This window comes from Manacus vitellinus, unplaced genomic scaffold (genome assembly GCF_001715985.3).
Source record: "Manacus vitellinus isolate BGI_N305 unplaced genomic scaffold, ASM171598v3 scaffold_14_pilon, whole genome shotgun sequence".
Lineage (NCBI taxonomy): Eukaryota > Metazoa > Chordata > Aves > Passeriformes > Pipridae > Manacus > Manacus vitellinus.
In genome coordinates this window covers 17868221-17893687 of record NW_021939063.1, presented here as the reverse complement: position 1 = coordinate 17893687, position 25467 = coordinate 17868221, and the positions used below count along the sequence as shown (strand labels likewise).

The window sequence follows — 25467 nt, the reverse complement described above, 5'->3', positions numbered from 1 at the left end:
GTTGTAATCTCCTCATGTCCAGTTTCAGGCTTTTCCCAGCTTGCCCTTAGAACCAGCTGCTCTTAGAACCCTCATTCCTACCTTTTCCCTCCCTTTCCCTCCATTCTTGACCAGCTAAATCTGGTCTCCCTCTATATTGTTCCTTCTTTTCAGCCTCCCTCCCACTTTGTTTTCTTCTTTTGCTTCCTCAGCCCTGTCTTGCCAAATCCATTGTCTAGTTCTGTTCTGTTTTGTCTCCTGGCCTGGATTTTTTTCCTTCTCAGTTTTATAATTTTTTTTGGCTTCATTTTTTTTCATAATGCGTGAGAGAGAAGGGTCTTTAAGAGCACCAGAGTTAAAAACTTGGCATTCAGTTGTAATTCCCAGGCCCTTCCTGCTTTGGAAGAAAACAGGGGAATGCTAGAACACTTCTTAAAGGAAGCAAAAGTCAGCAGTCTGATTTCAACCAGGTACTGCTGCAATATATAAACAGTACATCTATATATAAAAATGGCACATCTTCTGGTTTTTATATAATTTCTTAAAAATTTTTGTGGCAATAAGAGATGTATGCAAATGGAATCACAACATCTAGTTGTCTAGTTTTGGATTTTACTTGTGTCCCCTTTCACCAGTTATCACTTATGTTGTACTTTATTTTTGAGAACTACAATATGTAAGAAAACTATTGTTAGTCATTTTTCCCCTATTTTTTTGGACTTGACACCCCATTATTTGCTGGGTGAGTTAACCTTTGCACAGATTAGTTAGTCAAATAGGGCTTTTTAGGCACTATGAAAACTGCTCCTACTTTTTAGTTAGAACCTAAGTCAGAGTGAAGGATTTGGGAAATGTCTGCATTATATTAAATGCTGCATGGGCAAAGTGTCTGGGAAATAAAGGGAAGCAGGAATTCTTCCCACAGCTTTGAGTTGTGCCTTGGTTTTATATGTTAGTGCAGGAAGTCTTGCTTTCTTCAGCAGGTTAAAATAGATTTCCTCTCTTAAAATAGTTGAAGGAACATATTAAAGGAGGCTTAAATACTTTTAGAGCAGTTAAATGTCTTGTGTGCTTTTGTGTTTTGTTGGTGTTACTTTGTGAAAGGGTGTTTGGAGGAAGGGCCTGTGATTTTAAACTGATACAGGTACTCTCTGCCTGAATATGCTTTTAGGTGGTTTTGGATGACTTCTCTGTAACATGGATGTTGGTGTTGGAAATGGGTGTTTTCTGCTCCTACTGGATTTTTTTTTTAAATCTGATGACACTTTGTAATGCTAAATCCTTTGGAAAAAAAGTCTTTAACGTCCATTCTATTAGCACTTCATTATTTTATACCACATTTTCTTGGTATTTAGCATTTGTTGTAGTTGAATTCAGCATGAGAAATTAGGCTAACTTAGGCTAATTAGGAATTATTGTTTGTGGGTAGTTTAAGTGCTGGGAGACAGTTAATTGAACTGGTGCTCTTTGCAGTCTCTTTTTCCCTTCCCAGTTTAAAAACCCCATGGATTTACATCTGTTCATGCCAACACAGATTTTCCCTTTCTAGATACTGAATTCAGTTACAATCTTGAATTTAGCCAATGCTATATGAGACAAGTACCTACTCAGATATAATTGGTTGACTAACTTTTACCTTTGAAACAGGTCCTTTGAGCTTGTTAGCCAAAACTGGTGCTTCCTGCTTGAAAACTTTCACCTGCTTCATCACCTAAAAATGAATTTGAGAGGAAAAAAAGAAACAAAGCCATAATGCTAAAACGAGGTCACAAGGTTTATGATAGTCTACTGGATTGCATAAAAATGGATATTCATAAAAATTACCAGGCTTTTTCAAAAGCATTTTAAGGCTGTAGTTTTGTGGCCCAGTTTTGTGTGGCAGGTGTAGGTTTGCAAAGCTGGGTGCAGTTGGTGTGGAATTGTGACCCCAGGCAGGGAGAGGTGGGCAGGCAGTGCCAAGTCTGCATTGCTCCTGTGGCATGGGTAGAGTTTGACATGTGCAGTTGTGAGCTGTGGTAAAAAACAGCTTCCCAGAACAGTTGATGAGCTCCTGTGAGCCAGTGTGTCTGTCCTTCCAGGCACTCAGTTCTCCTGGTGCTGCCAGCGTTTTTTTCATCTTGGCCTGGTTTTGTTGGCAGCTGTGACTGCTGTGGTAACTTCCTTTGCTGATGCTGTTCTTTCCAAGCTGGGACAAAACTTGTTTGGCTTTTCTTTTGCATTTCAATATCTGAATGACCCCAATGTCTCATTTTTCAGTATGTTTGTGTAACATGTTAAAGGTTGCTGTTCCTGTATATCAGAGCTGGATCTGAGGCACAGTTCTCCCTGGAATGGTTGAAGTGACTTGGCAAGACACTGTTACAACCATCCTTTGAATGCCTCAAGTTTCTGCTCTCAGCTATGCTGAAATAAAGAATAGCTAATCTCAAGCAGAAAAGATGTTAAAAGACAAATTTACATTTAGAATTTAGATACTGTGTAACTTCTTGAAATATTCCCAGATGTCAGTCAGGTATTTTCCTCAGTCAGGTTTTGTAAACTTGTCAAATCCTGAAATAAATCTTTGTATTTTCCAAGCAGTGCTTGCCAGGTGTGTTTTGACAGTGGTTAATAGTCTGCTGCATTTGACTGTGGCTTGTTATCAGCACTGACATGCAGCTGTTCACCCTTGTGGTTAAATAATCGTGCTGCTGCAGGTATTCTGACAGGGAGTTTTTGTGGAGTTTTGTATCCTTTGCATCCTTGCCACGCTTCTTCAGTAAGAACTGCACACACTTGGAGTGTTATTCCTCCTTCCCCTGACAACACTGGATGGATGGTTGGCTGTCTGACAGTTCCTGTTACCCTATATTGTCTCCTTTCCTTTCTCCATCCTGATCCATACATTAACAGAAATTTGAAAAAATAAGTATTGAAAAATAAGTATTTTGTATTTAACTTTTTCCCTCTTCCTACAACGTAAGAAGGACATGGACCTGTTGGAGTGTATCCAGAGGAGTACCATGAAAATACTCTGAGGGCTGGAGCCCCTCTGCTGTGGAGCCAGGCCAGGAGAGCTGGGGGTGTTCACCTGGAGAAGAGAAGGCTCCAGGGAGATCCTGGGGACCCTTCCAGTGCCTAAAGGGGCTTTTGGCCAAGGGCCTGGAATGGCAGGGCAGGTGGGAATGGCTTCCCACTGCCAGAGGGCAGGGTTAGGTGGGATATGGAAAAGACAAGGTGCAGATTTTAGGCTATAGAACTGCTACATCTGATGAAGGCTGGGTTAAACAATATATTTCTGTTTTGTAGCGTTGAAGAATGTGGAAATCTTGCAGCGTTTTTCAGAAGCCTTTCAACTTATGCTGAGTGGTTTGAGCATCGCAGACGCACCTTCCTGCACTTCAAGGTACTGTTGTCAAGCCTTTAGTTACTATTATTTATTAGTACTATATTTTTTTCTTTAAGTAGTTCATTAAGACAAAGCATTGGAGGTGAAACCTGCACTCTTCAGCAGAATATGGGCATCTTAAATTTGTATGTTGTGGAGAAGAGAATATTAGCTAAAAAAATTGTTTTGAGTTCAGGGGGCAATGCCTTTGCTTGGTTTTTATCTTAATTATCATACTATTGCTGTGTTCCTCGTGGGTGGGGAAAAATAAGAATGCCTGTGCCTTTCTGTGAGGGAGCAAGACAGTTTTCATTGGTATTAAATCTTATTTTGATTTAAAAAAAAAAAAAAAGGAGCAAAAGAAGAAATGAAAAGAAAATAACATTTGTAGTCTTTGGCATGTAAACATTGGTTTTGAAGGACTGGATCTGTTTCTCTTGAAGATGTGGCAGCCTGTGTTTGGACCACAGTGCTTTGAGTCCTGAGTTGTTTTACTAGTATGGGAGATAAACTGTTGCTCCCTTTTAACTGGAACATAGTATTTGAACTTAGTTTTAAATTGCCAACATTTGGCTTGTTTGTTTTGGCCTTGTACTGGTTTTAAGATAAACAATTAATCCTTGGAGTAAAAATACATCAGTCTGACAGACAAAACATCTTACACGGTGCTTAATGTTAGAGGAGGATGTTTATGTGCTTAATTATTTGTGGTTTTTTAGTTCAGTTTTTCTTTACCTCAAGCATTTACTCTCACTGAACCCAGTTCCATCTGTACTTTTCAGCTGGAATATGAAGTGGGAACTGCATTGTTTCCTATTTTTTGAATGTTTTAGGCCTTTGAGTTCTGTGCCAAGTTAATCCATTTCTATTATCAAATCAACCAGAACAGAGGAAAAAAAATACTATTTTCTGATAATGTTAAAAAATAATCCTGTCCTCAGCTGAGCAATAAACTGATATTGTCTAATCCTGCTGGCTGTTGAATAAAGGCTTTTCTTTAATCCCTCCATAGAAAAGGGCTTTATGGCTTTGTGATTGTTTTTTTTCAAGCTTCACTTGATGCTTTTTGATCCTTATATGAGCCTCATGACAGCAGTCACTGGTTTCTGGGACAGTGATTCAGTAAACTACTGGAAATATTTCTCATTTTAAAGTATAATAAAAAAAGGCAGAAATAGAAAGGAGGTAGGTTTGGAGATAATTTTTACTCACAGAAAATTGTTGTGTATATAAGCAGTTTTAAAAATATTTATTCAGATGTTGAGTGTAAATAATGAAGGGATCTATTAATTGCTAAAATATGTGTGAACATAAATTCTCTGAAGACATATTACAAGTTTGTCAATATATTAGAGATGTTCTTTCTAAAGGTATTTTTATTTCCATGGACAAGGATGCTGTTTGGGAGAATATTTACCAAGTATGACTGCCTAAGTGTTTATGAAGAGGGTTTTTTTAGGCCTTCTTATTTCTCCTAGCATTAATAATCATTTCATTTAGAAACAGAAGACATTCTCAGGTAAGAGAATTAATAAAGGCTTCAAAGATCAACTCTGACAATTCAAATAACCAGATTGCAAAGGAGAATGTGTATTTGTAACTTAATATTCTGTAATAATTTGTGTGAAAGAACTAGAGGTATGTTTTTACCATATGCATAAAAACAACTGCAAAGTCTTATCCTGTTAATATTCACACTCACACAACATTAAAAATGAGTCTGTAATCTTTGTATTGATTTCCACCCTGCCCCAACCTGCTCTCTACTGCAAATATCCAGGTAGGTAACTGTGCACTGCACTGGAGAGACTGTTTGGGGTGGAGTCTTGGGTTTATAGCTTTTTGAAGATGTAAAAGAAAATTGCCCAGGCTGCCAAGCAGAAATAGCCAGTTTCTCATACTTTACTTTTGGTGTAAAAACACCAAATTTTTTCTTTCCTGTTAGTTTTCATACTTGAAAAGACATCAATAATGTAGAAGTGACTGAATACTGAATAATAATAATTCAGATAATACTGAATGTTTGAGATGAATGACAGTTCAAGGCAGTGCTTCAAATAGATTTTGAAGGGGTAAATGAAGTGTCCCCCGAGTATTTTGTATGGCAGGTCTAACTGTATTGTCATAATAAATATTATGTCTGCAAATGGAGTTACAGCTGCAAATAATTTTCTGATCTTCCTCTGCTGTGAGGATGAACAACTGAAACGGGTTGGCAATGCTGGGAGAGCAGATTGTTGAAGCTGACACTGATAAACAAGAAAAAAAAATTCAAGTTTTATTGGAAATACAGAACAGAAATGAGTGATAGGAAAAAAAATAGAATGGTTTACATTCAGCTTGATACATTCAGCTTGATATTAGTACTGGTCACACAAATAGAAGGTGAAAATCCTCCCTGCTGAAGCCCTTCTCACTTCTTGTTTTGATTATTTACCTTGCTATGGCTGGGGAAAGGAAATTAAAACACATCAGATAACTTACTGCCTTCATTGGGCATTCAGAATGTACCAGTTGTGTGTTTTCATTTGCTTACGAAGTATTAAGAGTATTAATTAGCATTACTGGTGATAATGAGCACATTTCAAAAATATCTACAACGTTTTGATGTCAAATGAATGGTGTGGCAGTGTTAGGTCTCAGAATGTTTACTGGTGTGATATATTACAAAACTCTGCTTGTTTTTATGTGTACACTTATAATTGTTTTCCTAGGAAGAGTTTTGGTGATATTGACTGATCCTATTCATACTGGAAAGAACTCTTTTTTTTTTTTCCTTAATAATAATGATTTGTGATGAGAAAAAGATCAGAGGCCACTACTTATGTAACTTAGAGGAAACACCCAGCTGTGTTTTCTCCATCTTAGGCTTTTATCCTAAGAGGGATGAGAGAATTGGTGGCTTGAAATTGGAATGTGTTTTTTTACATGCTTTGGAGTCATTTTTAAACTTTTGCTAAAAACCTGGAAACATCAAAGTTTTATGACTGACTTGGAAAAATTAAAACCAAGTATTGCTGTCGGACTCTGGGTTTGGTCTCAGTTGTATCAAGGTAATGGAATTTCTTGTTATACCAAGTGACTTAAAATGAAAAATACTGGGGATTGCTGTGTCTTTCTTGGGTAGTGGGTTCAGATCAAAAATATTTTTGTGCTGCATTTCATGGTTGCATCCTCTTTCCAGAAAGGTGAGCCCACAGTTGATGCTTGACAAAGTTACTTAAAAACTGGCTGAAAGTCTCTTAAGCCTCAGCACTGAGTGACAGAACATCAGTGTGTTCAGAATTAAGTGGGCATCAATTCCCCAGAGCACAAGCACTAACAAATCAAGGCTTAGCTAAATAAGATAAATAAAATACAAAATATCTTGTACAATCAGTATTCTAGATGTACTGATACATCATCATGCATTTGATGCTTAACTATATCTACAAATTAGGAATCTATACTAGCTTCAGACTTAGAGTTGATGTGGCAATAGGAACTAGCACACCTTTGGCATTCACACCTCTGGTAGGGATTTGAGGGGAGAAACAATGTCAGAAGTTTATAGTTGTGTAATAAAAAATATTGTGTTCCTATATCAGTTATGTCTAGTTTTAGATAGACTGACTGTCAAGGCCTGCACACTCAATTTGTGTTTTTAATACACTGCATGGTTTAAAGTAGTTGAGTGAAATGGTGCTTGAAGTTAACTTTTTTTTTTAGATTAGTGATAGAATCACCTTCTCTTTTTAATTTGAAAGTCTGATTTAATTTTTCCCTAATGAGCAGAAGTATTGTTGTACAAGGATAATTCTGTTTCTTCTCACTGACATCTAGCTGAAGTCATACTTATTTACAGGTAAGAAACATGACTTCAGCTTGCTGTTAATTATATTGTCACATTTCCTTTAAGAAAAGCTGTGGAACAAGGCTCAGTCTCCATCATTCATTAATAGCTTTAGTCATAATTAATTGTCATACGATGCTGGACTTTGACCATTGTGTTAAAATGGGAAACTGGTGTTGCAAAAACAGCTCTTGTGAGTACAGCTCAGCAAAACTTATATATTTCACTTAAAACTGCCCTGTGTAAAAATAAAACCTGTATTTTTATACATACACATTCTTAGGTGATTTTCAAAGTAAAACAGTAGGAGGAGATTTAACACAACCTTGAAAAGTTCCAGTTGCTATATTGCTTGGTGAACTAAACCTTAATAGGAATTGTTTTCATTTTTTCACAAACCAAGTTTTTAAGGAAACTTTAATGAAATTAACCTTTGAGAAGTTCTGTTTCTAAACATAACTTTCTTTTGTATGCATCTTCATCCAGTACACTTTTGAAGGGCAACTGAAGAGATTTCATTTCAGATTAAAAGAGTGGCACTGGAATTGAAAGAAGTATTTTGCCTGTGTAGCTTGCTCCAAGAGTGTGCTGCATTTATCTGAAAGTCAGATGTGGTGATTGTTCTGAATACTGGCAAAGAATGTGAACCAGCAGTTACTGTGTGATTTTACCTACACGAAAAGTGATGAAGTGAAGGTTGAGCTGTGTGTGCATATGTGTATTTTTACACTTTCATTAACAGAAAAGATTCTGAAAGCAGTGACACCACAACTACTGAATAAAGTGACTGTTTAGAAATAGTTATTTCCAAGCAGAACCACACTTGAACGTCGTAGAAGGTTCTGGGTATGCAGGGAAAACAGCATTAGTGGGGGAGAGGATAGGAGCTTGTAAACAGAGGGAGAGAGGATCCTTTGTTACCAGGGCTGAGCTGTGGGCTGTGCAGTGGCAGGAGCAGGGTTAGTAGTAGGTGCCCACGGGCAGCATTCTCAGGCAGGAGAAGGCGTTGACGTGCTTGGCCAGGACGATGGGGTTGCCCTCCATCCTGATCTCGTCCATGCGCGTGCGGATGTACCGCGTGTTGTTGGACTTGCAGAACGTGTCGTCCGTGATGGTGCTGATGTTGTTGTACTGCAGAACAAAACAGTTTAGGAAACACAGTTATATACACGTGCACCTGTATAGGTGGAAGATTTTTCACACTTTAATTTTATCCCTCTTGCCCTCCCATTTTGTCGTATTTGATTTGTCTGTAGAATAGGCTGAGTTGGAAGGGACCCATTAGGATCATCCAATCCAACTCCAGGCCCTGTGCAGGGCACCCCAAGAATTCCATCATATACTTCAGATATGTAGGAACCAAGTCTTTTCAAACTGATCAAATGACTTGACATTGTTATTGATGTATGGAATGTATTGCTGATATAAAGTTTTTGCTTATTTTTGTGATTTCCTATCCTCGATGTACAGAACTAATAATAAATCCTTGCATGGTAATTAGCTACCAAACAACTTCAAACTTCTGGATGGTTGTGGCCATACAGATTAAACTGTTTTATTTGGAGGAGCATTTAACAATTGTAGTGGAAACTGCTTCAAAAGAGAATGAGTTTGTTTGAAAGTATGTAACTAATGAGGGAAATGCTTTTTGAATACCTGAAGGTGAAGAATCCGCAGGCTCTCCGGTAGGTTCAGCGGAACAGACTCCAGTGCATTGTGCCCCAAGTAGAGGTAGGCCAAATTTGTGAGCTTCTGTTAAAGAGAAATTACTAATACTGGTATTGCTTACTTGAAGTTAAATAACTTGTGCCTGTTAGAAGACATCAGTATTTTTTTCTGATCACAGAGAAAGCCTGGAAACTGATATAAGACAGAACATTCTTTTGCTCTGAATGTTGAATTCTATTATAGTGAGAAACTCATAGAGCAGGCCTTCTATGTCTTGGAAATTTCAGTGTCAGTACGTTGGTTATAAAACTTGAGACCACTATAAAGCTCCATCTTTGTTTATCAGTATTTCTGTGGTCCTCAGAACTGTATTTGAGTTTTTGAACTGAGCTTTTCTTTGCATGTAAGAGAGAAAGGAGGTAGGTAAGGTATTTTGTAGAAAAATATGGTTTACATGAAGGGCACGAGAGTGCACAAAGGACTGATCTTCCAGAGTGCCTTAAAAGCCAAGGAACAGCTGGAAAACTTCATCACAGTTTGTTTCTTAGATTACAATAAACACAGGAAAGGGAATTTGGTGGCAGACTGAATAGTCTGGTTACTAACTTGAATTTACTTTGGTCACCTAAATTACTGGGTTTTTTCCTTACCTTGAAAGCATTTGCTTTGATTCCTCTGCTCTTGATTCTGTTTTGGTTTGCGTTAAATGTTGTTAGTTTGGGAGGTAGAACAGGAAGTTTTACAAGTCGATTTTCAGCAAGAGAAAGTTCTTCCAACAACAGAAGCTTTGAGAAGGCTCCATCTTCTATTTCTTCTATCCTGTTTCCACTAAAATCAATTCTTCTCAAGGTAGCTTTACATAAAAGAAATGACAATCTAAATATTGACTCTATAATTACGTGGCATGTGAAATATGTATGGCTGCATATGTTAAAGGTTACACTGCTGGCTGCAGCATCTGAATTGTGATCTACAAGTGCAAATACTATGAAAATGTGGATAAAACCCACATCTGGATTTTCTCACGGTCTTCAATTGAAAAAAAAGAAGAGAAAATACTCTGAATCCTTCTTGTTGTCTTAGAGACAACATGATTTCAGATATTCATAGAATTTGTCATGCTGTCGAGTGAGAGAGCTGGGAGAGATGTCCCTGGAGCATTTGAAGGAAAAGTAATGCCTGTTCATTTAACACTGGCTGGGATGCAGAGTTGAATTTTATTTTTAGCCATCTGCTCTTTCCCTGATGGTTTGGGAGAATTAAGATGTTCACATGGTCCAAAAGGTGTTTCCATTTTACCTTTGCAGTTCCTTTTCTAACACGGGCATTCAAATATACTATCAGGTGAGCAGAAATTAAAACTTGAGCATCACTTACTGATGTCAGCAAAATCTGAGGCTGCAATCCTTTTGATCTTGTTGAACCTTGCATACAGATAAGCTGTCTCCTTGGGCAGGGGGGGCACGGCCTCGATGTCGATCTCCTCGCAGTACACGGACCCGCTCAGGCACACACACAGCAGGCACGTGGGCAGGTCTGAAACCAAACAGTGGTCAATAACTTGAATGGTCAAAGTAGACTTTTCTCTGGTGTCTTTTAAGATTTCCCTTCATAAGATTTAAAAAAAAAAAAAAAAGGGAAAATTATTCATATCAAGTTCTGAAGAGATTTAACATTCTGAGCTGGTTTGAGTTTTTTATTCTTTGAATCGTGCGTGATTTCTCTGTTCTTATCTGAGCATGTGTTGAAATACTATTGATTGACCTCAGTTCAGTTTAAGTTTTTAAATGGCTTAGAGTGTTGTGAAGAGACTGATCTCTTCTTTGTGGTGACTGGGGACAGGACCCAAGGGAATGACCTGAAGTTGTGTCAGGGGAGGTTTAGTTTGGAGCTTAGAAAAAGATCCTTGCCCCAGAGGGTGGTTGGGCACTGAACAGGCTCCCCAGGGCAGTGGTCACAGCACCAAGGCTGCCAGAGCTCAAGAAGCATTTGGACAATACCCTCAGGGATGTGGTGTGACTCTTAGGAATGGTCCTGTGCAGGGCTAAGGGTTGGACTTGATGATCCTTGTGGGTCCCCTCCAACTCAGCATATTCTGGGATTCTCTAAGTATGCCAGCTGCAAGTCTGTGACCATGTTAGATGTCACATTTGGAACCATTCCTTAGACAGCAGAAATCCACAAGGAGAATCACCTGGCAGTGCACACATTTGGCACTCATTGCATTGGAGCATTTCTGGCAGGTCACATATATTCTGTCTTGCTCCCAGCTACTATTTGGTCTAAAACTTTTGATAAAAAATCCAGCAGTGCTGACTGTATAATTATCTTGGAACCACAGAATGGTTTGGGTTGGAAGGGAACTTAGACCATGTCATTCCAACCCCCTGCCACAGACAGGGACACCTTCCACTAGACCAGGTCACTCAGAGCCCTATAGACAACCTCCATCAGTTTTATCCTGAGGTGTTTTTATAGCTCTTGTTTCAAATAGAGGGGAAAACCTTTTTTTTTTAATGCAGTTTAAGACCATTGTGGCTTGCCCTGTTCCTCATGGACATTAGCAAAGTACTAGAATTTCTGTTTTGCTTTAATTTTTCATGCCAGCAATATTCAAATACCTATAATGAGTGTGGTTTTGTCACCACTGCTGGGTGCTGTACTGGGTTTTCTGGTTGGCTTCCACCCTGGTCTGTCTGCAGTACAGAGAGCAGGGCCACACCACCAGGGAGTTTGTTATCACTACAGAGCAAAACAGGATCTTCCCCAACCAGGGAAGAGTTACAGAAGCAGCTGGTCAATACTGGGAACCCAACCCAGCAGGGATAATAGCAATTCTCTTTTTCTTATGCCAGTACTGCACAGAGTGGAATAGATTTTGAGGTCTAGCTCTGTGAATACTATAATTTTTTAGGCTTAAGAGTTCTGCCCTATTTGCCTTTTTTGATTTAGTGTCTTGTTTGTCATTATTAACAAGGCAACAGTTTTTATGCTTGCCTGGGACTAGAAGCTCTGGTGCTCTTGGACACTTGTTCAGCTTTTGACGAGAGCTTGTTGACAGATGCTGTTTGGCAATAATTGACCTTGATTAGCACTGTGGTGTAGATTGACACTCAACTGGTCTTGCTGAGTCATCAGTTATTTTTGGAAGTTTAGATCACAGGCACACAAAATACATGTGTCTTTCTCTCACTGCTCCATTTGGCAGAGAAACTTTGTTCCTGTCATGTTTAGAAAGCTCTGTGACTTGTGAGGAGAAATCTGGACAATGTACCTCAGAGCCTGCAGGAAAATGGCTGGTGAAGAAGGTTCCTGATGTCCTTTCACTGTTGCCCTCCCTGGTCACCAGATGTAAACTGAGAATTGCTGATGTTTCTGAGAAGTCCATGAAGTAACTCAAGCATACCGTATTAAGTCATCATTGTGACTTGGGTAAACTGTGGAACTTACCGGGGGGTGTATTTTGTTTTTCTTGGTTGTCTTGCCTAACTTATTTAACTTGGGAACATCTCAGTGGCAAATATGATTGTAGAGATTCTTACAAGCTGTGCTTTGTGTGTTCAGAGTTTACCTGAGGATCCTTTCAATTTTTCCATCAGAAGTTGGAAGACTTTCCACAGGAGAAATGAAAGAGATTCATAAATGAAAAGACTAATTCTGTAGCTTTTGTCATCCTTTGCATATTAGATTTTCATATTAAAATATGTTCTTTTGGAGAGCTCAGGCAGGACACTGTTCACATCAGTTGACTTACTTGTATCCTTTGTTGGGGGCACATCCAGTTGACTGTCATCCCCTTGCAGCCTTAGGGAAGTGTCAAGAGAAACATTTGTTCCATCCTTGGGGTGAGAGCAAATGTTATTTTAAAAAACAAACAGCAAACAAAAAACCACAGAGCATTACAAGGATCTGAAATAACATGTGCTTTAAAAGTGAGCTTCCTGTGGCATACCTCCTCTGATATTTAGTTTTTTAAGTGCTCTCTCTGCTGGATGACTGATGTGATCTATTATCCCTTTTGCACATGAACTGTTCACTTTGAAAGGCAAGAAGGGAAGCTGCTGCTACTCATGCTCTTTAGAACAGTAAAGTCCTTCAGGAAAGAACAGTAGAGACAAAATAAAAATAGAGAGAAAATACAGACTACGTGGTGGGAAGGAATATGTAAGAGATGGGTGTCTACAAACACCTGGAGTTCTGAAGATAGATTTTGCACATGGTGCAAAATTGGATAGGATTCTCATGAGGGTAAGTTGTTTTTTGTTTTGCCCAAATAATCTCAGTAAAATGACATTTCCTCAAAGCTATTCAGAAGTCCCTGTGGAGATGGTCATTACATCTTTTCAACTGAAGGACAATTTAGTTTACAAATATGTTCCTTTCAGATATTGGCTGAAATTTAGCAATTTGTTTCCATGAACTGCACTTAAATCTGTTCTAAGGTGTGAGCTGCAAACAGAAACGGCTTCTTGTGGTACAGGAAATGGTGGTCAGGTTCTTTTTTCACTGAACACTGTAGGAGTTTGAGAATTACCTGTTATTACTAGAATTGTAGGATACATACATTGGGTGCATGGATTAAAGTTGAGGGTTTCAGGTTGACTGTGGCAGTTGTTCTTGGCTCACATAATTTGTTTGTGTTTTTTATTGATGGGGAATACTTGTAGGACAGAGTAAGACAATATGTTTTTTGGTGTGTGTGGCTATTGGAAACATATGGAGGAAAGAACATTATCAGCTGTGGAAGATGTTTTGTTTTAAATGTGGTTAAGGATCAGGCCCTGGCAGGAGCTCTGTTGAAGAGCTGCTTATGCACTGCAAGTGCTCACAAGTCAACCAATGTCAGGTTTTTCATCCCCTTACTCCCCTTTCCTTCAGGCACACAGATAGTCCATCTGTAAGAGCAGTGGGGAAGTAATATTATCTTCCAAGTTACTTTTGATACTGACTTTTAGTTAGTGTTTAATTGCTTGCATAGACTTTTACTGTGGGAATTTTTGTCTTCTGCAAAACAAACCCCTCAGGCTTGACATATAAAGCCTGAGAAACAAATGTCTTGCCCAGCCTCTGTCATTTTGGCCCCTTTTTGGCCTGTCAGTCACCCATCCTTTGGCTCTTCCCTGCATCTGCCTGTCCCTGCTCTGGCTCTGGTTTGGGATGGGTTGCTTTGCTCCAGTAAAACCAAAGGATTACAGAAGGTTTCTGTAAGATTGAGCTCCCACAGAGCTGTTTGTGAGGCATGGGAAGATGTGGACCTTGGCTGAGGTGACTGTGCCAGCAGAGACTGCTGAGTACAAGGACTGGTAATGGAACAGCTGCCCTGCTGTTGCTGCAGGTTTTTGGCTTGTAAGGGACACTTTTAATGTGCTTGTATGAAAAATCTTTGCTGACACAGCATATCTGTACCAGGTGTAGGTTTCTAGCACAGTATCCTACTTGAGATGTGATCTGTGGAAGAGTGTGGACAGGAATTCTTTGCAGAATTCAATGTACAACTAATCTCTGCCAGTGGGAAATGTCACAAAAAATTAAAACTGATTATTTGCAGAATGATATTAAATCCACAAAATGAAAAAAATATTTGCTGGTCAGCTATAAAAATTCCTGAACATGGAGTATCAGTGCACAAGATTGTTTGGATTAGAACCACATGTTCATTGCTTGCATATGTTGGGTATGCACTGAAGGAATATTGGCTTATTTGCATAGTGAAATTCCACCTGCCTCTTGCACTTTACTGTACAGACTTAATTACCCATAGAAAACCACTTAACACTTTACATCTAAATACCTGAACCATCTTCACATTTCTGCAATAACACACAAAGGTCTGTAAAGCTGATAGTTTATATTCAGTGAAATGAATTAGTCCAGATGTGAGACAGTGTCTAATTGGATGGTTCTGTTCTCTTGTGGAAATTAAGATTTCATGTTTTCAAATTGCTAAAATTTTATTCAAGACTGGGTTGGCTGTGGCTTCAAATAATCATTGTAATACATTTTGCTTGGCTGACCTTTTCCTTACCAGTAAACTAAAGTTCATTTGGTTTGTTGCTCACTAACACAAATGGGTTTCTTCTGATGTTTTTACTAAAAATCTTCTTTCTAACTATGTTCAAGCATGCAGTAAGGAGTTAAATTTGTCATGCACAACAGATTTCTGACTGGGCATGCTTGAGGACATTTTTGGCATGTATTTCAGTTACAGTTAACACTTGAAATATTTGGGAGCTAGAATTTGTGCAGTCAATGAATAGAGGATTTGTTTGTGCACTCCATGACTTAAACTGGGACCACTGGAACTCGTATAGATGTAGTTTTTGCACATAAGGAACTAATTTATTATTTTGCAATGAAAACATGTCATTGGAGAACTGACCTGATGGAAATCATGACCGACTGCATTCCTAGAATTATCTTGGCAGAACTGGTGCCCTTCAGAAGACCTGTAGCTCATGGCACTGCCAGGAGGGACTTTGGTTAGTCTGGGGCACGTCTGTTGGCACCATTCCCATGTAGGTATATTCCTTGTTGGTCTTTTACTGAAACCACAGCAATCATCTTAAAATGATTTCTTGATGAGTGTCTTCTGATGCTGTGCCTAACTGGTTAAAGTTTGCATTTCTGGTATTTTTTAAAAAGTTAGTTGTGAGTGGATATTCACCTATTAGTTAAGAGTCATTTAAACTGTCTCCATGGGTTTATGAAAATGTTACTTCATCACTGTGGCAGATGTCAGATTTAAAAATACCTTAGACATTTTTAGTATAAATATGTAGCTGCTGTTTTTAGCCTAACAGTGGAGTGCTGTAATTTCAGTAGAATTGGGAAAATATTAAAAAGGTATACAAATCTGATTTTTCTATATTTGTGCTGCAGTTTTTTAGTCACTATCTTTTGCTGTTGTCTTATTTTTCTTGTTTATCAGACTAAGTTCTTGTCACAAGTACAGTTAATAATGAAAACCTCTTTGAATTTATAATACGTGGTTTGGATATGTTTTATTTTCCTTGGCAATTAGTTTTGGGACAATCACTGCTGGTTTTAATTCTCGATCAGTGTTGTACCTCCTTCTCCTGACGTGTACTGGTTGGGTCTGAACAGAGGTGGGAGGTTTTTAGCTGTCCCTGGCAGCTGAGGCTGTGGCACTTCATTTAACTCTCCCCTGGTTTTGTTTCTTCTGCTTCAGTGTTTAATGCAACAGGTTTGGATGTGGAGCACAGGGCTCCCCGTTTGGGGGTGCTGCTGAGTGCCCTGAGCTGCAGCAGAGATTCTCTTTATTAAGACCTTCAAAGTGTTAATCATGTAGGTGACTCCTGCAGGACTGAGCATTCCATGGAAGTTCAGGGCTGCTGAACTGTTGAGTTGTAAGAAACCCAAACCACCCACCCCTGAAAAAGCCCAGGCAAGAAACTTGATGGTTTGGTAAGTCAAGAGAGAAACTGGTTTATACTGGCAGGTTATGTTCAAGAAAAGGGACTGTTCCAAGTATTGCTTGGACATAAAAAAAGTCATAAATACAGTTACCTTCCTTGTTTTTAAGCAGACTTACTGTGCTAATACATTGCTCAAACAGTTGAGCTAATACCTAGAATATCCTATTCTTGAAACTCTTCCAATTGTAGGCACAGAACTACAGCAGAGTTAAAATGATGCTTTAGTCTTATTTGTGAAACCCTGCCTTCTGTGGCTTTCTCAGACTGTAGCAAGCATAATATTTTTGTGGTTTTGAGTGGCTTTCCCTGTGTCTGAACCTATTGTATGTTTTGCTATTATTCCAAGACTGTTCCACAAAACTCACATGCACATACATCATTCACATACTGCTTAGCAGCTAAAAGTGTTAAAATGAAAATATAAATAAAATACCTTTATTGTATCCTTGGATTGCATTTCATAGTCTTGTTGGATCAGGCTTCCCATGGAAACATCTGTATCATACTCCTCAAACTGGAATGGTTGTTGCTGTAGAGGTGGTGCTGGACTTACCAAAGGTACAAGCACAAACAAAAAGAAAGTAGCCTGCAAAGTCTCCATCCTCCCCTGGAACAATGTTTGAGGCTTTCACTGAGCTGCTGGAGATCTGCTTATGCCTGGACTATGGAGAACACTTTCTTTGGGACTGGAAATGAAAATGCAATCCGTCAAAACAATATTTAAAGCCTAGAGGACTAGTTGGCAGGGCTTTGTAACACATAAGGAACATGGAACAACTTTTAACTCTTGATATCCTTTAATTAGACTCTATAAAAGCTGTTCTTAACATGAGGAGAAACTGGGAAATAACAAACAGCCTTTTCCAAGTAGTAAGGAAAATATTATCTTAACTGCATTTTGTTTCTCAGTGTTATTTTTGTTAAAAGCAAGAGGATTTTGTAAATTTATGAAACATTTGGCAAGTGTGTGGCTGGACTAATTAAAACCTGAGAGGTTCAAATGCATTTTTCTGGATTGTCAAAATAAAGATTTTTAAACCTAAATACTCTATAACAATAATCTTTAATTGTCTTTTACTTTACATTTAAAAGTAAATGAGAGCAGATAACTTAATACCCCCTGAATACTTTACAGGTTGTGCACTTTTCAGGCAGGGGGAGGAGGCTGATAAACATAATCCTTCAAGCATTACAAACATGCATGGGATACTTTTGTATCTTCATACAATATTTTCCCCTGTTTACTGTAATGGAGTGTTTTATTCAAGTTTTAGGCTAATATACTTTTAGGAAAAAAGTCCACCTACCTTTTTAGTAGCTTCCAAGTTCTTCAGTGACTGTCATAAAACCAGATATCCTTATCTGTAGGTTATTCTTACCAATGCACTTCAGGTTCAAGTTATGAATTACATCCCACTTGCTGAAATGGATACTCTCTCCGTTTGACAGGCTGAAAAGTACTTTCCATGGGGTAAAAATGCTCTGCCAGCATTCTCTCCCAGGGGGAGAGGTAATATCCTGGAGCAGGGGGTTGTACTTTGCGTAACATTTGTGAGTGCTGAGCCTGTCTGGCTCATCCTACTTTTGGTGTTACTTGTTAAAATGGCAGATTTCTGCTCTGTGGTGATTTCTTCTTTAGAATTCCAAAGGCTTTTTCTGTAAATCAAATATTAATTGTGCAATGTAGAGGTCTCTAATAAGGCATGTGTTATCCATTTGGTTTAAATGCTTTAGCTCAGAGACAAAGCAGCTGCTTTCTGAGGCAGAGGTAGAGCCAAAACATACGTCTGCTGTGTTAGGCACGTTCTCTGAATAATAAAATTACAAGTTATATGTGTTTAGAGAAGTTTCACCTACCTATGAAATGGAAACTTTTCAGTGTCAAGAGTTCTGGAAACAAAAAAATACTCTTTAGAACTTCATGTGTGTTGAATTTTGGTGTGTAAATGCTTCATTAATTGACTTATTAGACAATTTATTGAAAAAATGCTCTCACAAGAAATACTTGCTTTAAGTGAAGCTCTGTTTCAGTTCTATAAATAACTCAGTGAATGCTGTCCAGGTGTAGAATTTCCATCTGAACTATGAGCAGCAGTTTTCTGGATTTGTAATGCAGTTCTTCCTCCCCCATCCTTTTCCTCATTATGTATTTTTGGCAGGCAGCACAAATGGGAGCCAGATGACCAACTTGCAAGTTTACAAAGTAGCTTTTTCGAGTCTTTAAAAAGTATGTAGCAATAAAATCTAGTGGGAATATATCCAGATTTATACTTCTCTTTCAAGGTAATTTTTTTTGCTTTTTTCTAGAGTAATATTGGGGATAAACCATGCACCTTTTGCTTAAGTTGTATTGTGCTGCCTTGTCTAGAGACCAGATGTCTGTAGTAAATCTGCAAATGGGAGAGTGACTACAGCCAGTGGCTCTCTAAACTCTGTGAGTTTATAATATTACCACTTTCTGAACTCATTAGGATTTTATAATAATGTTCCTAGTTTATCTCACATGCAAATTTAACAGTGTGATAGTTTGGCCTTTGAGCTTGCTCTAGGATAATGATCTAACAGATCTAAAGGGAACAGGCTCAGTAATACTGGAAATTGGGCCCTGAATCACATTGGATGCTGTTCTGCTGGAACACCAAAGGTTTGGGAGTGGCAGTACCATCTGCCCAGCCCTCCTGGCTTCAGACACATTTCGGAAGTAATGACACAGCTCTGCTTTGTTCTTCCCCCTTTCCAGCTGCCACCCCTCTGCCAAACATCCAGGGTAAGATTTCCTCTGGCTCTGAGGCATCCAAGTGTTTCCAATGCTTGAATGTAATCAAAGGATAACTATTCTAGGGGGGAAAAAAGTATCAAGTATTGAGGCTGAAAGCAAGATATAAAATCTTAAATATATTTGTAATATTTTCACTATAGTTTATTCTATAAGTACTGAAATCCTTGAATTCACAGCGAGGCACATGGAATATCTTGGGAATACTTTCTGGCTTTTTTTTTTCCTTATATATGACAATTTTAAAAAATGAGAGAAAACTACTAGATAAATGAGGCCTTGAAAATTTAGAAAGTCTTTGTGCAAGAAAACTCTTGCTTACTTTGATCTGCAAGATGAGCAGACTTTAGGAATAACTTCTGCAGAAAATGTGCAAAGTCTGATCTGCGTCACAAGATTTGTGTGCTTATCACAAAAACATTGTGTATATTCACTGTTCTTGTACAAGCACTTGTAAAAAAATTCATGAATACTTACAAATACATTCAAAGAGTGATATGTTAATTTATTTGGCATGATGTCATCAAGGTCTGGCTTACAGTATGCATTTACTGCCAGTGCCAAATAAACCAGTAGTGCCATATTTTGTCTGCATTGTCATCCCTTGTGTCAGAAAGAAGAAAACATATCAGCAAATAATGTCAGATAAAAATAGTTTTTATCTGAACATGTACCAGATGCTCAGAGCAGCTCAAGGACAGGGATGGGACAAGTGGCTGCAAACAAGGAAGGGGCAGCAGTGCTTCCTCCAGCACCAGTGTTGCTTTATTCCTGCTCAGAGTGGATCCAAGTCATGTGAAGTGAAAATGTGGTTCTTATGCACTGGCAGTAGGGGAGCTCACAGGAAATACCCTGGCAAGCAGAGAGTGCTTTCTAGGCACTGTTAGTGCTTGGAAATTGGATGTATAAGTGTCTGCTGCTTGGACTCTGGTTACAGGGATCTGTGCAGTTGGAAGGTGGTTTCTGACTTGGAGACCTAAACAAGCTGGTTTTAACTCCCTGAGCTCCAGTTTCTGAAGAGGACCTTGATAGTGTTCATGGTGGGCTTTCTGATTTCCCCAAGATCCTCATTTCCCCACAAAATACTTTTGCCTGAAGTGTTTGGCATATAAAATGGTCATTGTACTAATTTTGTTGACATGGAATCCTGGCTTAAATTTGAGCAGTGGTCATTCCCTACAGTTTTGTAAGGATATAAAATGTAGCTGAAGGTATAAATGAAGCACAACACTTATTTGCTTCTAGTAGAGGGAACCCAAGCCAGTTTGACAAGGGACACTTGCTCTCTGGATTCTCCTGCCAGAAAAACTTAACTTTAGGGGAAAAGGGTTGCATACAGAGTAGGTGTAAAATTTGTTGCCCAAGGTTGCCTTCTATCAGGTTAAACAATGAAAAATAATTCTCTCTTTAAAGACAGAAAAAGAGAAGTTGGATGGGTATGGATGGCAGAGATAGGAAAAGTGTGGGAGTAGAGCAAGACAGAAGTGAAGGTAACAATCCAAACTATCTGTTACTGCCTAAAGCTTCTTCAGCATCTGGGAAGGAATCTGGTATTTAGTGCAGTTTATATGTCAAGAGCAGATAAAGGAAAAAATCAAGCTGAAAACATCCTGGAGGACCTGAGGAAAGAGTTTGTTTTGCAGATTTTGTGAATTATTTGCTCTGGCTGCTGTCCAGCTCAGTCTATTTATCTTGTACTCCAAGTGGCCTCATATCTGCCCTGCTCAGAGCTTTAGTGGGACTAATTCAGTTCCATTCTCACCTTTCTACTAATGCTTCAAGATATTCCTTATGAAATAAACCAAAACTGAGATTTTAAAAGTTTGTGAGTACTCAGGTTTGTTCTATATTTAGGCAAAGAAAGTGTATTTTTGCAGCTGCTTAAAGACCTTGGCTCTCCTCTTGTATTGTATTCTCTAAAGGACAGTATTGACCAGTTCTGCAATTTGAGTTTGATTGGTTTGAAGTGTTCTTGGAAAAAAGCAGTATGGATTATTGCTCAGCTGACCTGTGCTGATGGTGAATACTGAAAATCCTTATACAGAATGTTCAAAAGTCAGTGTCTTTTCCTGGCCAGAAATTTGTCTGTGACAGATGGAGATGGGGAGAAATTAGGAAAGCTTTTAAAGACTCCTGGGCATTTGTAGACCTGGGCAGAGTGCTGAATTTTCTTTTTGTGTGTGATATTTTTGCTCCACATGGAAGGCAACATGTTCAATATTCCTTAGCATGTCTTGTGTGTGAAGTGTGATTAACCACTTCATGTTGATGAGCTATTCTGGATTGGAATCATTATAACAGAAAAGGTTTTAGAGAGTAAAAGTGAGTTATTGAACCAACCTGATAACATGGGCAAAATAATTTACAAGCAGCGAGGCATAGATTTTCTGTTAGAGGGAACAAAGGCATGAAGTGATGTTAAAACTGAACTCAGTGTTTATCTTTTTATTTTCTTTTTTAACCGAAATATAACTTCATGAGGTTGTTCTCTACGTAATTTTTATTTTCTAAAATACAGGCCTTTTCTGCTTGACATGTGTGGAATTAATTCTGCCTTCTAAAACTGCTTTTTTCTTTTTGGTACTGCTCTGTGATATGAGACTTCTGTGAGTCCTGCATCCCCCTCTGCTTTTTGTTGAGGTCCTGATACAGGGGATAAAACTAGTTTTAAGGCAGTTTAATGCTTGTGCTTGTGCTGGGGTTGCATTCATTCAGGGAACTAAAAGTATCCCAAAGAGAGGAGGAAACAGTCTCCTGGTTTGTTCTTGAGCCCTGCACAGAAATTGGGCTGAAGGCAATACTATAGAACAGTTGGGTAACATTAAAATATATTCCAGCTCAGCATGGGAGGGAAGGAGGAGGGTTCAGAGATGGTATGAAATGTAAAATAAATTATTATCATCTTGTAGAGACAAAGCTTAGAACGTTCTTCAAGATTCAGAATGACCAAAAAAGTGCTGGAGATGAAATAGTTATACATAAACACCTCCAGTATTTGTATGAAAAGTTGCAACAATTTCCAAGGCTCAGTGGATTAGATTAAGTTTAGGTCACTGTTAGGGCCACCAGCTGCAAAACAGGGACAGATGAAAAATGTGATTGTATGGACATCCTTCCATATGATTCTGATTTATAATCAGAATTTTTGGAAGCTGAAGACATTACCTCTATTTCTTGTATTTATGAAAAAGCAAGAGTCCTTTTATCAGTTACTGTGTTATAAATGAATAAAGTGCATTTTAAAAATCAGGCCCAGTATTAAACAGCAGTGCAGCTGTGGTTAACAAATGTGAATGATCCCTGGAGGAACAGCACTGTCTGCTCGCCCAGACCCCTCTGTGGAGCTCATGTTCTCCTGAACTTTGCTATATATCACCAGTTATAGCCTGACACAAAGCCAACCTACTGCAGCTTATTTAAATTTCTTAGAATTCCTTCCTGAATTGGCATTAGTTCTTTATGACAACACCATCCTTTGTGGAGAGCTGTTACTCTGTCCACAGGGACACTCGAGTCAGGGCTCTGAGCATCAGTGGCCTGATACAGATATTTTACATCAGATTTCCTGTCATCTGCCCCTTATGTCCTTTGTACATCTGCTTTACTCTGTGTCTGTGGCTCATCTTCATATTTACCTGCTTTTCCTTGCCTTGTGCTTTTATAAGAAAGGGGAAGGTTAATTTATTCTTTTTTTTTTCTGTGTAGAAAATGAATTTATGCAATAAATTGTAAGATTATTATGTGTTTTTCTTTTAAATTAATTTGGTTGTTAGAAATGTAAACTTTGGATGAAATACTTTAAAACATCAGATGATAAATGTTTGTGTTTGTGGAGTTCCATAACTTGCAATACACACAATTTGGCTTATAGCTGAAAAGTTCATACCCCTGCAGCAGTGCTGGGAAATGATTGTGAAATCTCTTCAGTGTAAACTTTTTTTGGTTAAAAATATAACATGTTCTCCTTTCCTGCTTTTCAGGTAGGAAATACCTATGTTTATTACTTGCAATGATCAAACTGAGAAACAAAGAAGGAAATGGATACATATTGTAAAAGTGGAATGTGAATAAATTAAACTAAGAAAACATGAACTGTAAACCATCTGTTTTCTATAAAGAACTCTTTGCTAATCCACATAACTTTTATTATCAGAATACTGAAGTAAGTCTCTCAAAAATTAACTCTTATAAATATGAAATACCTTCAAAAAAAAATGGGAAAAGGCAAAATATATTCCCACTCTTCTGAGGCTAAAGGAAGGAATGGAGACAGTTGGATTAAATAACTAAATGCAATTATTTATCTTCCTTTATTTTTATTTTTTACAATAACCTCTTGTGGCTGGTGCTTCTACTGAATTGCTAATGGAGACACTGAGTTGTGAACCAGATCAGGCTTTGCTTCTGTGTTTTCTGATTCTGCTGTAAATAAGCTCATTAAGCTGTTTGATGCTTGTTAGATCTTGCTGTTACTGATGAAACAAATAAGATTTTAATACATGTTTAGTTCTTAGTTTACAAATCTATTTTCTTCTTAAAACCACTAAATAATATTCTGAAACTAAATACCAGAGCAAACATGAAGCAAGGATGTTTTGCTACCAAAATCTGGTGCTTGTGTAGTGGTATAATTGGTTTATCCAGAGCTCCACACTTGCAGGGCTGCTTTGAGTACCTGGATCAGGGTGGATGTCTGTCTGCTCCAGGACACTGCAACATGGAGCATTGTAGGCATGCTGTTCCCAAATTTAAGGAGCTGGAAAATGCCTTGGAATATAACCACAGTTGGTAGTGCTTAAAAAAAAACCCACAGAGTTTAAAATTCTCCTGTATGGAGGCACTCAGCATTTCCTGGTGGTGAGGAGCAGTAGCAGCACATTAGCAGAGCTGAGGGGAGGGAGGGCACATAAAGGTCAGTGTGACCCCTCTGCAGTCCTGTCTCCAGCAAGGGCCATGAGCAGATGCTTTGGGAAGAGTGGGAACAGGACAGTCAAGTAGGATCCTCGTCTCATCCTGTCTTCAGATGTTCTTCCATTCTCCAGCTATTTTCAGATCAGCTCTTTTGTACCTACTGTGCTTTGTTTAACAACCTGTAATGGATCTCTTCCAAGAAATACAATTACCTGTGCAGTCTTCTCTTGAAACACAGGTAAAATTGCTGCTGTGTCCTCGGGAGCTCAGTTTAAGGGCTGACTTTTCACTGCTACAAATGGCTGTTTGTACCTGGGCCATATCCCCTGATGGCTCCTTGCCCCTGTCCTGGAGCAGCTGATCCCTGGATCCATGCTGTCTGTGCAGCTCCTAATTTTGTGGGGATCTTCTGCAGCTCCTCTTAGGAATTTCTTTGCTGAGCTGGTGAGTGCCTTCTATGCTGTTTAGATAGAAGCCATTCCTTACCTTTGGTGGCCTCATTACCTTTCTGAGATCCTTTTCTAATCATGCCATATGTAATTACACCAACTACCTGAGGGTTTGGAAATCAATAATTTGATTAATGTCTGGGTGAATCACAGATTTATAGTGGTGCCTTGATGTCTCTTGCTTTCTCTTTCTCTCTAGTTACTCTACATTTGAGTTTGCTGCTGGGTACCAAGCCAATGTTTTTCATTGAACCACCTACTGAACTACTTGAGTCTTGCTGCTGAGTGGTGGCAATGAGGTCACACTTCCATCTTTCCCTTGGCTATCACTTCTCTTTAACAGTGATGAGTTTCATTGGCTGTTTTAGCATCCCAAGGCCTTGTTGCAGTCACTCATCAATCCTTAGCTCTCCTAACCTCCCTGCTCAGCCTGCTTTGTCCATCTCTTGCAAGTGTTTTAAACTGAATAAATTCCAGCAAAGCTCCCACCAGTGGGATCCCTCCACAGCAAGAACTGACCGTTTATTCTTCCTTAAAAACCTCTCAGAAATTTTTATAGGCAGTTTGGACCAGGATCTCCCTTTTCCCCATCCTTCATGATTCCTTCAGAGAACTCCAAGAGATTTGCAAGGGCAGAGCATCGTGGCTTTTACAGAAGCCATTCCCAGTCTTACCAGAGCAAACTGTATTCAGCTCAATATCCATGAATTCTGTTCTTTGTTAGGAATTCCTGTTTCTCCAAAGCTGGCAAGTCTTTAGTTCCATAATCACCCTAAAATCCTTCTGGAAGAACAGTGTCCTATTTGCCACAGATGAGAGATGATAATATTAATTGAAAGAAAAGTGAGTTACAATGGTTCTTTTTGTAATACAACTTTCATGTCCCATTTGAAGGAGTTAAATATAATAAGACTCAAATGAGTTAAATGTCATAAGCTCTAAAGCTTTCAATAACTGTCAGTTTGACTTTAAAAAATGTATATAACTAGTTGCTGCAAAGTTCATATCTTTAATTCTACTTTAAAACTAAAGCTAAGCTTTGCTTGAGA

The 25467-nt window shown here is 38.6% G+C and overlaps 2 protein-coding genes across 2 annotated transcripts in view; one reads left to right on the top strand and one right to left on the bottom strand.

Moving 5' to 3' along the window:
• CENPP (centromere protein P) overlaps positions 1 to 25467 on the top strand; it is a 124996-nt gene that overhangs the window by 5817 nt on the left and 93712 nt on the right. Inside the window, 1 exon segment of the mRNA XM_029958368.1 lies at positions 3268 to 3364. Coding sequence (XP_029814228.1) covers positions 3268 to 3364 — 97 coding nt within the window.
• Positions 5602 to 17753, bottom strand: OGN (osteoglycin). Its single transcript, XM_008923573.2, has 7 exons — positions 17590 to 17753; positions 16716 to 16968; positions 12601 to 12685; positions 10224 to 10382; positions 9497 to 9699; positions 8835 to 8930; positions 5602 to 8309 (listed from the first exon to the last, which is right to left on the bottom strand). Exons 2-7 carry the CDS (start codon positions 16881 to 16883, stop codon positions 8139 to 8141), a joined length of 882 nt encoding a protein of 293 aa, XP_008921821.1. The 5' UTR covers positions 16884 to 16968; positions 17590 to 17753; the 3' UTR covers positions 5602 to 8138.

What these genes read in the sequence shown, in the direction of transcription:
- OGN (XM_008923573.2), bottom strand. Translation starts at nt 16,883, where the DNA reads ATGGAGACTTTGCAGGCTACTTTCTTTTTGTTTGTGCTTGTACCTTTG. An exon ending in CTCAGATTTTGCTGACATCA is followed by an intron (nt 9,700 to 10,223) that starts GTAAGTGATGCT and finishes TTTTATGTAAAG; the next exon opens with CTACCTTGAGAAGAATTGAT. An exon ending in TGCGGATTCTTCACCTTCAG is followed by an intron (nt 8,310 to 8,834) that starts GTATTCAAAAAG and finishes TTTGTTCTGCAG; the next exon opens with TACAACAACATCAGCACCAT.